The sequence below is a fragment of the Salvelinus alpinus genome, chromosome 33, assembly GCF_045679555.1.
Source record: "Salvelinus alpinus chromosome 33, SLU_Salpinus.1, whole genome shotgun sequence".
In the NCBI taxonomy this organism is placed as follows: Eukaryota; Metazoa; Chordata; class Actinopteri; order Salmoniformes; family Salmonidae; genus Salvelinus; species Salvelinus alpinus.
The window spans coordinates 26,038,421-26,052,815 of NC_092118.1; the positions used below are offsets into that span (position 1 = coordinate 26,038,421).

Here is a 14,395-nt window from a genome sequence, read left to right on the forward strand (position 1 = left end):
TTGCTACCTGCAGCCTGATAAACAAAGCCAAAACTGAGGCAAAAGGTCTGAAAAGCTACTCCATGTCTTTCAAGGCAATCTTCCTGCTCACTTTCTGGGTAAAAGTTTAGCAATGTATTGCAGCCTTCTTCGTTCCCCTCGGACCGCTCAAAGATAACGTACATTATTACGCTGATGTCCAGAAGGGCACTTGCCTGGGCCACGGCGGTGTGGGAGCAACAATCCGCTTTCTGCCTCAGTCTGGAGGTATTTGTGGCGGAGGTGAGAAAAGTTTTCTAGGTTACGGTGTCTGGGGGAGAGGCTGCCGGAAGTTACACCAGCTTCGACTATGCAGGGGAGTTCCGCACGCTAGCAGCAGATGGTAACTGGAACCCGGATGAGCTGTTTGACACGTTCCTGCACAGATTATCGGAGGAGGTAAAGGATGAGCTGGCAGCCTGAGAACTACCGACGGATCTTGACTCACTCATTACTTTAACCATCTGGATCGATGGTCTGCTACGGGAACATAGGAGGGAGAAGAGGTCCGATTGCGGTCCCAATCACTCACTCAGGGATCCCACCTTGCATCTGATGAATGCCCGGCGTCTACGTCCCCGAGAGGATCCGGAGCTTACCCCAGTCCCTCCAAGGACCTCCGAAGACTTCCGATTCACCTCTTCCCGAGCCCAGCTCGGCAGGGCTAGGCTGTCTCCAGCCGAACGCGTATGCAGACTTCAGATCCAGAGTTGTTTGTATTGCGGTACTGCCAGTCATTATGTGTCTACCTGTCCCTTCAAGAGACCTAGCTCATTTGTAGGAGTGAGTACTCTGGTGGGCCTTAAAGATAATTGTTCATCTCCCCTTGCTCGCCCCCCTCTCCGTGCCATCCTGTGGTGGGGCAACTAGTCCAAGTCTCTCCAGTTACTCATCGACTCGGGGGCCGATGTGAGTCTCATAGACGTTATACTGGCGTCCGAACTGGGCATCCCCACTCAATCACTCTCCATTCCCATGGGTGTGTCACCCACCAGACCACCCCCTTCAACCTATGAGTGTCGGGGAACCACAGCAGACGATCCAATTCCTGCTGGTTGAGTCTCCACAGGTTCCCGTGGTATTGGGATTATCTTGGCTCCAGCAACACAATCCCTCCACTGACTGGGCTACTGGCGCCATTGTGGGCTGGAGCCCGTCCTGCCACACTCATTGCCTGGAGTCAGCTCTACCTGCCCCGAGACATCTTCCTGGGGGCTTGGAAATTTCCCCGGACCTCTCCGCCAGCTCCGTAGAGTACCAGGACCTCCGGGAGGGGTTCAGTTAGGTCCGGGCCACTTCGCTTCCGCAGCACCGACCGGTATCTAAGGAGGTCAAGCCTGAGGCGCTGGCCCACCGCTATAGTGCCACGGCTACTACCCCAGAAGCTGAGACCTTTCAAGATCATTAGCCCCTCTGCTGTTCGTCCTCTGTTGCCTCATACCTCCATATTTTTCCTACCTTTCCCGTGTCTAGAGTTAAAACCATGTCTGACTGCCACTTATCCCAAGGGTATTTATACCTGTGTTTTCTCTGTCTGCGCGAGTTCGTCTGGTTTGTTCAAGTTAACCAGCGACCCTGAGCCTGCCTGCCGTCCTGTACCTTTTCCGCTACTCTGGATTATCAACCCCTGCCTGCCTTGACCTGTCATTTGCCTTCCCCTGTTGTTGCAATAAACATTGTTACTTCAACACAGTCTGTACTTGGGTCTTACCTGAAACCTGATACCTAACCTTACAAATTTGGAGTTAATGGCTAAATTTAACATTAAATACTTATACATTTGACATTTGCAGCAACTTCGAAATTTGAAGTTTGAGAAACATGGACTGTGAGAGCTAGTTGCTCACTGAATAGAAACAATTCAATAACTTTTACGTTCCAGCTACTTCTACTTTTTCCACCGTATTTGCACATTGAAATAATGGGAATGATATTGAATTGGGTTCTTTACATTGTGATACCATATGATAATGATATGGTCATTGGTAGACACTTTTATCTAAAGCTACTTATATTACAATTGCCAGTGACATATACAGTGCCTGTAACTGCTGTCTTCCTCCTCCTCAGACGAGGAGGAGTAGTAAGGATCGGAGGACCAATGCGCAACGTGGTACGTGTTCATGCTCTTTATTAAAACAATCGAACACTGAAACAAAACAATAAACGACACGTGAAATAACCAACCGAAACAGTTCCGTGTGGAACACACAGACACAGAAAATAAACACAAGTGGGAAAAGGCTACCTAAGAATGATTCTCAATCAGAGACAACTAACGACACCTGCCTCTGATTGAGAACCATACCAGGCCAAACGCAAAACACAACATAGAAAACGGAACATAGACAACCCACCCAACTCACTCCCTGACCATACTAAAACAAAGAACTAACAAAAGAACTAGGGTCAGAACGTGACAGTGCCTTTAGAAAGTATTCAGACCCCTTGACTTTTTCCACATTTCGTTACATTACAGCCTAATTCTAAAATGGATAAAATAAAATAAAAATATTCCGCAGTCTACATACAATACCCCGTAATGACAAAGCAAGAACAGGTTATTAGAAATGTTTGCAAATTTTTTAGAATAAGGCTATAACATAACAAAATGTGGAAAAAGTCAAGGAGTCTGAATACTTTCCGAAGGCACTGTATCTAAAGCTACTTATATTACAATTGCCAGTGATACTTACATTCAGTATGTGGCCCATGTGGGAATCAACTCTAACCCCCTGGTGTTGCCAGCATCATGCTCTAACCCACATAGCCTGTTCAAACCCCCTATGGATATCCTTTATTGATAACTTGTAAGCCATTTAGAAACCCTCCATAGATCATAATGTAGGGGTTCTGTTGTGTAAATTCTTACACATGGACACTCAAAGTCAATTATAAATGAATCACTCTTTATTGTCAGCAAGCTGGAGAGGTCACAGTCAAACTTAGATGCATAAAGTACCGGTCTGAAGTGAGCTCTAACGGGCAGTCCCGTTAGTTCCCTTATATACTGACAAGTTATATTTGCATGATTTAGCTTATACATCATTCATAATTAATGTTAGCTTCATTCATGTGACAACCAATACTGGGTCATGCATGTGACAGACCAATACCTCACAAAGCTTCTTCTCTCTAAGCTGAGACCTTGAAACTGGGATTTCCCTTTCTCTAAACAAGGTTCTGGGCATACTGCCAATTGCAGATACTGATAGTGAGGATTAGTTTAATCAGTCACTTGCATGAACACAGAAATTGGTTTATAGAAAGCACAAACATAGAACACAGAAATTGATAAATAGAAAAGCACCAACAAAATGTTTTCCATCACAGTTCCACCAACCTGCTAGGACCCCTATTAAAATATAACTCACATTAGGCTACATCATTCCAAGCAGTTTCTAATAAAAATAACAAATCCATCGGTCTGACATATGTGTAGGCATATAGGCCTACAATATGTCAGTTGATGGAAGTATAAGACAAGTATAATGTTTTTGCTGGTTGGTTAGGGGGTTGGATTGCATGTCTTAATAGGTCCTCACACGGCATCTCTCCTCATTGCTGAGCAGGAGGGACTTGGACCTTGAAGAGAGAACTCACACACTCAATTAAGACATTATAACAGTCATGTTATAACAACATTCCATTACTGATGATAATTCAGATTATCTGATCAAATACAATATTTGAATGGTGAGAAAAGGCCACTCAGCCCATTCTAGACACACCACACGCATAGTATTGGTAGGTCTCCAACCAAACTTTGCATTTCAAGGTGATGTCTGTTGTAAGCAGGGATGGACTGCATGAAATTGGAGGGAAAAAATCCCCTTGTCCTCATCATAAACCAAATCATGAAAATTCTACACTAAAACCCCAATTTGGACTGGCCTATTTGCCAATGGACCCGTCTGGCATTTTCCAGATCTGACTATGGCCAGTCTGTTTCTGATTCTAGAGGATTCATTTCTACACTGACTCACCATTCGTTGGGGAGCAGCAGTTGACCACCTTACAGCAGTAGGCAGCCAGCGTGACAGAGATAGCGATGAGAGCAGTTTGTATCAGGACCAACTCAGCAAAGTAATGTATAACAGAATTCTGTTGACAAGATTTGGAGTATTGTGTACTTTCTTTCATGTTTTCTTTCCCATTGTATGACATACACTACATGACCAAAAGTATGTGGATACCTCATTCCAAATCATAGGTATTAATATGTAGTTGGTCCCCCCTTTGCTGCTATAACAGCCTCCACTCTTCTGGGAAGGCTTTCAACTAGATGTTGGAATATTGCTGCAAGGACTTGCATCCATTCAGCCACAAGAGCATTAGTGAGGTCGTGCACTGATGTTAGGCGATTAGGCATGACTTGCAGTCGGCGTTCCAATTCATCCCAAAGGAGTTAGATGGGGTTGAGGTCAGAGCTTTGTGCAGGACAGTCAAGTTCTTACACACCGATTTCAACAAACCATTTCTGTATGGACCTTGCTTTGTGCATGAGGGCATTGTCATGCTGAAACAGAAAAGGGCTTTCCCCAAACTTTCGACACAAAGTTGGAAGAACAGAATCATCTAGAATGTAATTGTATGCTGTAGTGTTAAATGTCGCTTCACTGGTACTAAGGGGCCTAGCCCAAACAATGAAAAACAGACCCAGACTATTATTCCTCCTCCACTAAACATTATAGTTAACACTATGCATTGGGGCAGGTAGCGTTCTCCTGGCATCCACCAAACCCAAATTCGTCCATCGTCCAGCGTGATTCATCACTCCAGAGAACGCGTTTCCAATGCTCCAGAATCCAACGGCGGCGAGCTTTACACCACTCCAGCCGACGCTTGACATTGTACATAGCGATCTGAGGCTTGTGTGCGGATGCTCGCCATGGAAACTCATTTTATGAAGTTCCCGATGAACAGTTCTCATGCTGAGTTGCTTCCAGGGGCAGTTTGGAACTCTGCAGTGAGTGTTGCAACTGAAGACAGACCATTTTTACCCACTATGTGCTTCAGCACTCGGAGGTCCCGTTCTGTGAGCTTGTGTGGCCTACCACTTTGCGGCTGAGCCGTTTTTGCTCCAAGATATTTCCACTTCAAATTAACAGCACTTACAGTTGACGGACAGTTTAAGAGGGCAGAAATGAGACAAACTGACTTCGAAAGTGGCATCCTATGACGGTGCAACATTGAAAGTCACTGAGCTCTTCAGTAAAGCCATTCTACTGCCAATGTTTGTCTATGGAGATTGCATGCCTGTGTGCTCGATTTTATTCAGCTGTCAGCAATGGGTCTGGCCGAAATAGCCGAATCCACTAATTTGATGCGGTACATACTGTACTTTTATATATATTGTGTATTTGCCTCTACACATCCAATAAGTCATATTTGCATATAGCATTTCATAGGACATTCTCAATATCAGCCGTCTCTAACATCTAATATCAGCATCACTTTAGCATTTACAGTGCATTCGGAAAATATTCAGACCTCTTGACTTTTTCCACATTTTGTTACGTCACAGCCATATTCTAAAATTGATTAAATAAATGTTTTCCCTCATCAATCTACACACAATACCCCATAATGGAAAAACTAAAACAGGTTTTTAGACATTTTTGCAAATGTATATATAAATAGAAAAAATGTAAATATCCTATTTACATAAGTATTCAGACCCTTTGGTATGAGACTCGAAATTGAGCTCAGATGCATGCTGTTTCCATTGATCATACTTGATGTTTCTACAACTTGACCTGTGATAAATTCAATTGATTGGACATGATTTGGAAAGCACACACTTTCCAAATCATATATAAAGTCCCACAGTTTATAGTGCATGTCAGAGCAAAAACCAAGCCATGAGGTCGAAGGAATTGTCTGTTGAGCTCTGAGACAGGATTGTGTCGAAGCACAGATCTGGGGAAGGGTTCCAAAATATTTCTGCAGCATTGAAGGTCCCCAAGAGCACAATGGCCTCCATTTTTAAATGGAATAAGTTTGGATCCACCAAGAATCTGCCTAGAGCTGGCCGCCCGGCTAAACTGAGCAATCGGGGGAGCAGGGCCTTGGTCAGGGAGGTGACCAAGAACGCGATGGTCACTCTGATAGAGCTCCAGAGTTCCTCTGTGAAGATAGGAGAACCTTCCAGAAGGATAACCATCTCTGCAGCACTCCACCAGTCAGGCCTTTATGGTGGCCAGACAGAAGCCACTCCTCAGTAAAAGGCACATGAGAGCCCGCTCGGAGTTTGCCAAAAGGCACCTGAAGGACTCAGACCATGAGAAACAAGATTCTCAGGTCTGTTGAAATCAAGATTGAACTTTTTGGCCTGAATGCCAAGCTTCACGTCTGGAGAAATGCTTGCACCATCCCTACGGTGAAGCATGGTGATGGCAGCATCATGCTGTGGGGATGTTTTTTAGTGGCAGGGACTGGGAGACTAGTCAGGATTGATGGAAATATGTACGGAGCAAAGTACAGAGAGATCCTTGATTAAAAAAAACTGCTCCAGAGCGCTCAGAACCTCAGACTGGGGCAAAGGTTCACCTTCCAACAGGACAATGACCCTAAGCACACAGCCAAGACAACGCAGGTGTCACGCCCTGACCTGAGATATCTCTGTTTTCTTTATATTTTGGTTAGGTACGTTAGTTTTTGTATTGTTTAGGTTTTTTTGTATGTCTAGGGTTTTTGTAGGTCTAGGTGATTTGTATGTCTATGGTGGCCTGATATGGTTCCCAATCAGAGGCAGCTGTTTATTGTTGTCTCTGATTGGGGATAATATTTATGTAGCCATTTTCCCTTTGGTGTTCGTGGGTTCTTGTCTATGTGTAGTTGCCTGTCAGCATTCGTTTTGTATAGCTTCACGTGTCGTTTTGTTATTTTGGTTAGTTTGTTCAGTTTTCATTCTTATTATAATAAAGAATGTACGCATACCACGCTGCGCCTTGGTCCAATTCATACGACAAACGTAACAGCAGGAGTGACTTCGGGACACGTCTCTGAAGGTCCTTGAGTGGCCCAGCCAGAGCCTGGACTTGAACCTGATTGAACATCAACCTGAAAATAGCTGTGCAGTGACTCTCCCCATCCAACCGGCTAGAGCTTGAGAGGATCTGCAGATAAGAAGGTGGGAAACTCCCCAAATACAGGTGTGCCAAGCTTGTAGCATCATACCCAAGAAGACTCAAGGCTGTAATCACTGCCAAAGGTGCTTCAACAAAGTACTGAGTAAAGGGTCTGAATGTTTATGTAGATGTTGATATTTCAGTTTTTAATTTTTATACATTTGCAAGAAAATTATAAAAACCTGTTTTTGCTTTGTCATTATGGGGCATTGTGTGCAGATTGATTAGGGGGGGAAAACAATTTAAATACATTTTAGAAAAAGGCTGTAAAGTAACAAAACATGGAAAAAGTGAAGGGGTCTGAATACTTTCTGAATGCAATGTACATTTAATTATAACAAACACATACTGATATACTGTCTGTAAATACTCACGTTAAATAAAACACAAGTTTTGTAGTAATCAGTGAGGTTCCCTAGACCATATTTCCAGCAGACATAACTGGGTCCTTCCATGTATGATACAGAGACGATCAAGTTGAACACTGATGCTACACAGGCCACTACCTGCATCCCCAGACAGGCCTTCAGCTGAGAAAAGAGGGAGAAGAAGAGAGGAGAGCAAAGAAGAGGAGAGGAGAAGAAATGCCACTGGTACAGTATATCTCACTTTTTTTCTCAAATAACTTGTACACTTACAAATTGTATAACTTACAGTGGGAAAATTGAGATTCTGTGCAGCTATGGACAAACTACCAGCTATGATCACCTGTAGAGAGAACAACAGTAAGAGACATGTCAACCTCAGACTCAACACTCTTTAAATTGCTTGTCTTTTAACATCAATCAAGTGAATAGAGGGGGAACATGTATGGTGGTCACTCACAAACACTGATCCAATGATTTGTGGTGGGTCTAGAACCACCATGCTCAAGCCGTTGGTGAGAATGACAATGACAGAACTGAAATAGAACACACTGAGGGCAATCTGAGTCAGCTGAGGGGGGAGGAGAGAGGGGTGAAGTAAAATGAACTACAGATTATTATGAATAACATTTCATAGATTATAATAGATTATAGTGACATTTAAATGGATTGCCAGACCACACTTCATTTATTTGCTCAGGATGTTTTACCCCCAGTGCTTTGGGTTGAGACTCCAGGTACTTCTGTTTTTTGGTGAGGATTCCTCTGAAATGTCACTGCGACAAGTGGACCCTCTGCGCCAGGAACAGCCTCTTCATCTGAAAAGAGCATTCGGGTAACTGTCGAGCAATAGACTGCTGAACCTACTGCAATGTCTTTTTGGGAGCAGCATATTGAGATGATTTCTGTTCACATGCAAATGTTCTGGTATGAGATTGTTTTTATTTCTAAAGCAAGCATTTTTAAAGCAAGCATGTTCAGATCAGAGTCCAGATTGTCTTGTTTTTACTAACCATGCAATGCAATGATATTTGTTTTACCTGCCATAACTGTTGGATGTTATTAAGATCTCTGAAACCTTCGATAATCTTTAAAATAGTCTACTTTTGACTTCCTTGACGAAATTCATAACAAAACCACCAACGCCCCTAAACTCTTTGTGTGCCCCATTATTTTTTATCCAATCCCGCCCCCTTCTTGTCAGAGGAATTTGACCCCTCTCTAGGCTCACACACTCCTCCCCCTTAACTGTTAGATTTCAGAAGTGCAGGACAGGAAAATCTAACTGATGGTTTTGACTTGAAAATTGTCGTAGACTATGTCTGTGTTCAAAATGACACCCTAAGTAGTGCATTATATAGGGAAAATGGTACAATTTTGGATGAAGATGGCACCCCAAGTAATGTTCTATATAGGGTACATTTGAGATGCAGCCTGTATCCATCTAATGAGGCAGGTTGATAGGAGTCAGAGTCAGGTTGTTGTTGCCCTGTTGTTACCTACTCATAAAGAACAGAGGACTGATAAACTACAGTCAACTGGTGCTCTAGGTTTATTTTCCTCAACTCCATGATCATCCACCAACACATTATGTCTCTAAGGGGAGACATTAAAGGAAGGTCCTGTAACTTCCTCTACAGCTGTCGACACACAGGAACAGCAAAGTTTCAGACAAACCTCAGAAAACCAGGAAGTCAAGTCTTACCTATCTATCTATTTTGCTCTTTGGATGGAACAAATAAAAGCTAATATCCTAAACAACAACATGTCAACTATTGTCCACCAATCCTATTACCTTGTTGTTTTTATGGTTCGTTTGACCAGGTTATGCATTTCAAAACATTTTCAAGGCAGGAAATTGTTTAGGATGTGTGACAGAAAGCATGCAGGGTTTTGCACACCCCAGCTCTTAGATCATTGTGCTGGGTCTATGTTATTCTGATTAAGCACAAAAATGACTGGCTGTATAGTAGGAGGAGAATTAAAGTAACATGTTAGGAGAATTAAATTAGCAGGTTAGGAGAATTAGGTTAAGGTTTGGAAAAAGGTTAGGCTTAGCTAAAATGCTGTACTCTCGCCACAACTGTAGAAGCCATCAGTTCTGAGAAACCATCAGTGTCACCACACCTGGAGCTGCTTGTGGATTTGACAGGTCTAAAACGCTCCCCCCTCCAACACCGTCAAAACACCAGATATACGGGTGTCGGCTAACGTGAATCTGATTGAATCGAGCCCTCATCCATATAATCACTGTAATAATGTGTCTGTTTATTCATCTCTTGGATTTCATTCAGCTCTTTAGGCTTTGTATAAGACTTTGTAGCTGTACGCTTGCCCCTGTACCTCTTACCTCTAACCCTTCATAACACTATAGTTATCCATTTACCATTACTCTAAGTCTACCATCTACAAATGGATTAGGAGAAATGGGCACTTCATATCTAGCGGAATTGTAGTTCTCTGTTAGCCAAAAAGGGGCGGCATTGTAATATAAATTGATGGGTATACTTTATTGGTGAATTGTAAGCCATTTATAAACCCTCCATTGATCAACTTTTTAACAATCGCTTGTGGAGATATTGACCAAAAGGAGGAAGACCCAGGAAATATAACAAGAACACGAACAGAACAATAGGGTTCCTGCACCTGCTAGGACCCCTAAACATGTAACTCACATTAGGCTACATCATGTCAAAGAGTTTTTAATTACATAAAGAAATCCATCAGCGTGACTTACACTGAGTGCACAAAACATTATGAACACCTGTTCATTATATGACATAGGTTGACCAGATTAATCCAGGTGAAAGCAATGATCCCTTATTGATATCACTTGTTAAATCCACTTAAGTCAGTGTAAATGAAGGGAAGGAGACAGGTTCAAGAAGGATTTTTAAGCCTTGAGACAATTGAGACATGTTTTGTGTATGTGTACCGTTCAGAGAGTGAATGGGCACCGGTTTGTCTCAAGAACTGCTGCGCTGCTGGGTTTTTCACACTAAATAGTTTCCCGTGTGTATCAAGAATGGTCCACCATCTAAAGGACATCCAGCCAACTTTACACAACTGTGGGAAGCACAGTGTTCTTAAAGTTTTGTGCACTCATTGTATGTGTAGACATATAGGACTACAATATTTTTGTTGATGGAAGAATAACATGTTTTTGGTGGTTGGTTAGTAGGGTTGGATCTCTTGTCTTGATTGGTCCTCACACAGAATCTTTCCTCATTGCTGAGCAGGAGGGACTTGGACTGTGATCACCGGCTAGAAGAGAGAACTCACACACTCAATTAAGAGATTAGAACCGTCATGTTCAAACAACATTCAACCACTGATGATAATTCAGATGACCTGTTCGGTATCTGGTCAAATACAATATTTGAAACGATGAGAAAAGGCCACTCAGCTCATTCTAGACACACCACAAGCATAGTATTGGTTGGCCTCCAACCGAACTTCGCATTTCAAGGAAGGTTCTAGGAAGGCATGGACTGCACGGGACTAGAAATTAGCCTGGGCATTTACAACTCACTGGATCATTTTCTTTCCCTTTTTGTTCCCATCATAAGCCAAATCATGATAATTCTGTGATAAAACCCCAATTTAGACTGGCTCACTGGCCAATGGATCCGTCTGGCATTTGCCAGAATTGACCTATGGCCAGTCCGTTTCTGATTCTAGAGGTTCCATTTCTACACTGACTCACCATTCGTTGTCCCGGGGAGCAGCAGTTGACCACCTTGCAGCAGTAGGCAGCCAGCGTGACAGAGATAGCGATGAGAGCAGTATGTATCAGGACCAACTCAGCAAAGTAATGTGCAGTAGAATCCTGTTGACAAGAATTGGAGCAATGTGTACTTTGTTTCATGTTTTTTCCTATTGTATGACATATTTGCCTCTTTACACATTTGATAAGTAATATTTGCTTGTAACATTTGATAGGACATTCTCAATCTCAGCCCACTTTAACATGTAATCTGAGCATCACAGTTTGAACATCCTCTTTCTCCATATCCATTTACATTAAAATATTTCCAACACATACTGACATATTGTCTGTACATACTCACAGTGATTGAATAGCAAGTATTGTTGTGATCAGTGCTGTTGATTTCAACGTATTTCCAGCAGCCATAACCATATCTGTGTCCAGCCAAGTTTGACACAGAGACGATCAAGTTGAACGCTGATGCTACACAGGCCACTACCTGCATCCCCAGACAGGCCTTCAGCTGAGACAGAAGGAGGAGAGGAGAGCAACTGAGAGCAGAATAAATGCCACTGATACAGTATATCTCACTTGTTTTCTCAAAGAACATGTACGCCTACAAATTGCATAACTTACAGTGGGAAGATGGAGATTCTGTGCAGCTATGGCCAAACTACCAGCTATGATCACCTGAAGAGAGTACAACAGTAAATGTCACGTCAAACTCATAGTCTCAACACTCAACTCTTTCATTTGCTTGTCTTTTAATATCAATCAAGTGAGTGCAGGGGGCACATGTATGGTGGTCACTCACAAACACTGATCCAATGACATGTGTTAAATCTTCAACCAACATGGTCATGCTGTTGGTGAACATGACAATGACAGAACTTATGTAGAATAAACTGAGAGCAATCTGAGCCACCTGAGAAGAGGAACAGAGAGAGGTAAAGTAAAATGAGCTACATATTAAATAACATTAAATAACATTTCATAAATCATAATACATTATAGTGACATTTAAATGGATTGCCAGACTACACAGACAACACTTCATTTATTTGCTCAGGATGTTTTACCCCCAATGCTTTGGGTTCAGACTCCAGGTACTTCTGTTTTTTGTGAGCAGTTTTCTGAAAAGTCACTGCGACAAGAGGACCCTCTGCACCGGGCACGGCCTCTTCATCTGAAAATAACATTTGAGTAAACAGTCTTGCAATAGACTGTTGAACCTACTGTAATTCAATCCAATTGATTGAATAGATTTAAATGTTCTTTGGGATGAGCATATTACACAGATTGCTGTTGACATGCAAAAGTTCACATACAAAAGTTCTTAACTGTTAGATTTCCTCAGTGCAGGACAATACATTCTAACTGATGTTTTTTACTGGCAAATCGTTGTGTTCAAAATGACACCCTAAGACGTGTCAGAGGAAGGCCCAAAAAAGATTGTGTTTGTTTTTAATGCAAACATGCAGATCAGAGTCCAGATTGTCTTGTTTTTACTAACCATGCAATGCAATGATATTTGTTTTACCTGCCATAACTGTTGGATGTTATTAAGATCTCTGAAACCTTCGATAATCTTTAAAATAGTCTACTTTTGACTTCCTTGACGAAATTCATAACAAAACCACCAACGCCCCTAAACTCTTTGTGTGCCCCGTTATTTTTTATCCAATCCCGCCCCCTTCTTGTCAGAGGAATTTGACCCCTCTCTAGGCTCACACACTCCTCCCCCTTAACTGTTAGATTTCCTCAGTGCAGGACAGAATATTCTAACTGATGGTTTTAACTGGAAAATTGTTGAAGACTATGTTCGTGTTCAAAATGACACCCTAAGTAGTGCACTTTATGGGGAAAAGGTTGCCATTTCAGATGCAAATGGTACCCTAAGGGGCCATATAAACCCCCTGTGGGACAAATTCGGTCCGCAGGCCACCAGGGGTAGGGTGCCATTTCAGACTGTAAGCTATAGTGAGCTACGATTGGTTAATTGCACTGCGATATCGCAGAGTATTTGCATAATGTTCCCATGTCATGTTCGCATCGCCCAACGGTCCCCCCGCCCACTATGCTTCTCATCGATTTTCTTCCATTGAAAATGAATTGCTTCCGTTGTTTCATCGCCCGACATCAGCCCTAGCAGACATGGACCATTTAGACTAGCTTAGATTTGACTTACACTTCAATGCATTACATGTGAGGTGTACATTTCATTCGACTGTAAGGCTTTTCACAAGTTGAATCGTGGTCATATGATCTTACTGTTATTTATTTGATTGAAAGATGTTCATTCAAAAGACTGGACTACAATGTTTAGTTTGATTTATAGCTTGCTTCTTTTATTTGAAAATGTGTGACTTCCACCCACATAGGTCAGCAGTGAAGACCTTTTCAGTATGCCACTGGGTTGTTGTGGAGGGGCACGCTCCTTGATAAGTGCTTTGTAAACATTAACACAAATCATGCCATCAGCTACCACAGCAAGTGAAATCACTGCAACACTTAACAAATAGCTGCAGTCAGTTTCAGAATGGGTGGCAAGAAATAAGTTAGTCCTTAATGTTTAGAAAACTAAAAGCATTATATTTGTGGCAAATTATTCACTAAACTCTAAACCTCAATTAAACCTACAAATACCCCAATGGTTATAATTATTGTAATCGGATACATTTTGTACTCTTATAAAGCTATAGACATCCCCCTAATATTGCCACATTGATACGAAATTGATCAGATAAACTAGTCTTCATTATTATGCCTCTGTCAGAAACAGAGGTTTACTGTTTGTTTTACTGTTAACTGAGAGCTGTGGCAATTTTAGCATGTAAATCTTGGTAGGCCAAAAAATAACAAAAAGTCACTACACAACACAACACTAAACAATACATTAAGTGTACTATAACGGTGACAAACGGTGCCCACAAACTGTTAGGGCCTACATAAAGCTGTCCCAAAATATTTTCTACACCTGGCTATCAGCGGAGCCTGGTCTGGCAGCAAAACAGTTTATTCAGCCTCATTTAGTGCCTTTCAAAATAAAAAAGTGCTAATATGGCTGACTTGCAAAGCTCTACCGCTTCTCTCTCCCGGATCCGGGATCCTCCTCATCAAAAAAGCTGACTAGCATAGCCTAGCCTAACGGGACAGGGATATCATATAAT

The 14,395-nt window shown here is 42.2% G+C and overlaps 1 protein-coding gene and 1 pseudogene across 1 annotated transcript; both read right to left on the bottom strand.

Annotated features, from left to right (window-relative positions):
- Positions 1–2,125: 2,125 nt before the first annotated feature.
- Positions 2,126–8,347, bottom strand: LOC139563177 (membrane-spanning 4-domains subfamily A member 4D-like; annotated as a pseudogene).
- A 1,660-nt stretch (positions 8,348–10,007) lies between these two features.
- LOC139563026 (membrane-spanning 4-domains subfamily A member 4A-like) lies at positions 10,008–12,919 on the bottom strand. Its single transcript, XM_071381270.1, has 7 exons — positions 12,766–12,919; positions 12,305–12,411; positions 12,040–12,150; positions 11,862–11,915; positions 11,587–11,748; positions 11,223–11,345; positions 10,008–10,780 (listed from the first exon to the last, which is right to left on the bottom strand). Exons 1-7 carry the CDS (start codon positions 12,770–12,772, stop codon positions 10,742–10,744), a joined length of 603 nt encoding a protein of 200 aa, XP_071237371.1. The 5' UTR covers positions 12,773–12,919; the 3' UTR covers positions 10,008–10,741.
- Between the last annotated feature and the right edge of the window lie 1,476 nt (positions 12,920–14,395).

Excerpts from the sequence above, each read along its gene's own strand:
- LOC139563026 (XM_071381270.1), bottom strand. Across the intron at positions 12,151-12,304 it reads CTGAACCCAAAGCATTGGGG|GTGGCTCAGATTGCTCTCAG; the intron begins GTAAAACATCCT and ends TCCTCTTCTCAG. Across the intron at positions 11,916-12,039 it reads ATGTCATTGGATCAGTGTTT|GTGATCATAGCTGGTAGTTT; the intron begins GTGAGTGACCAC and ends TACTCTCTTCAG.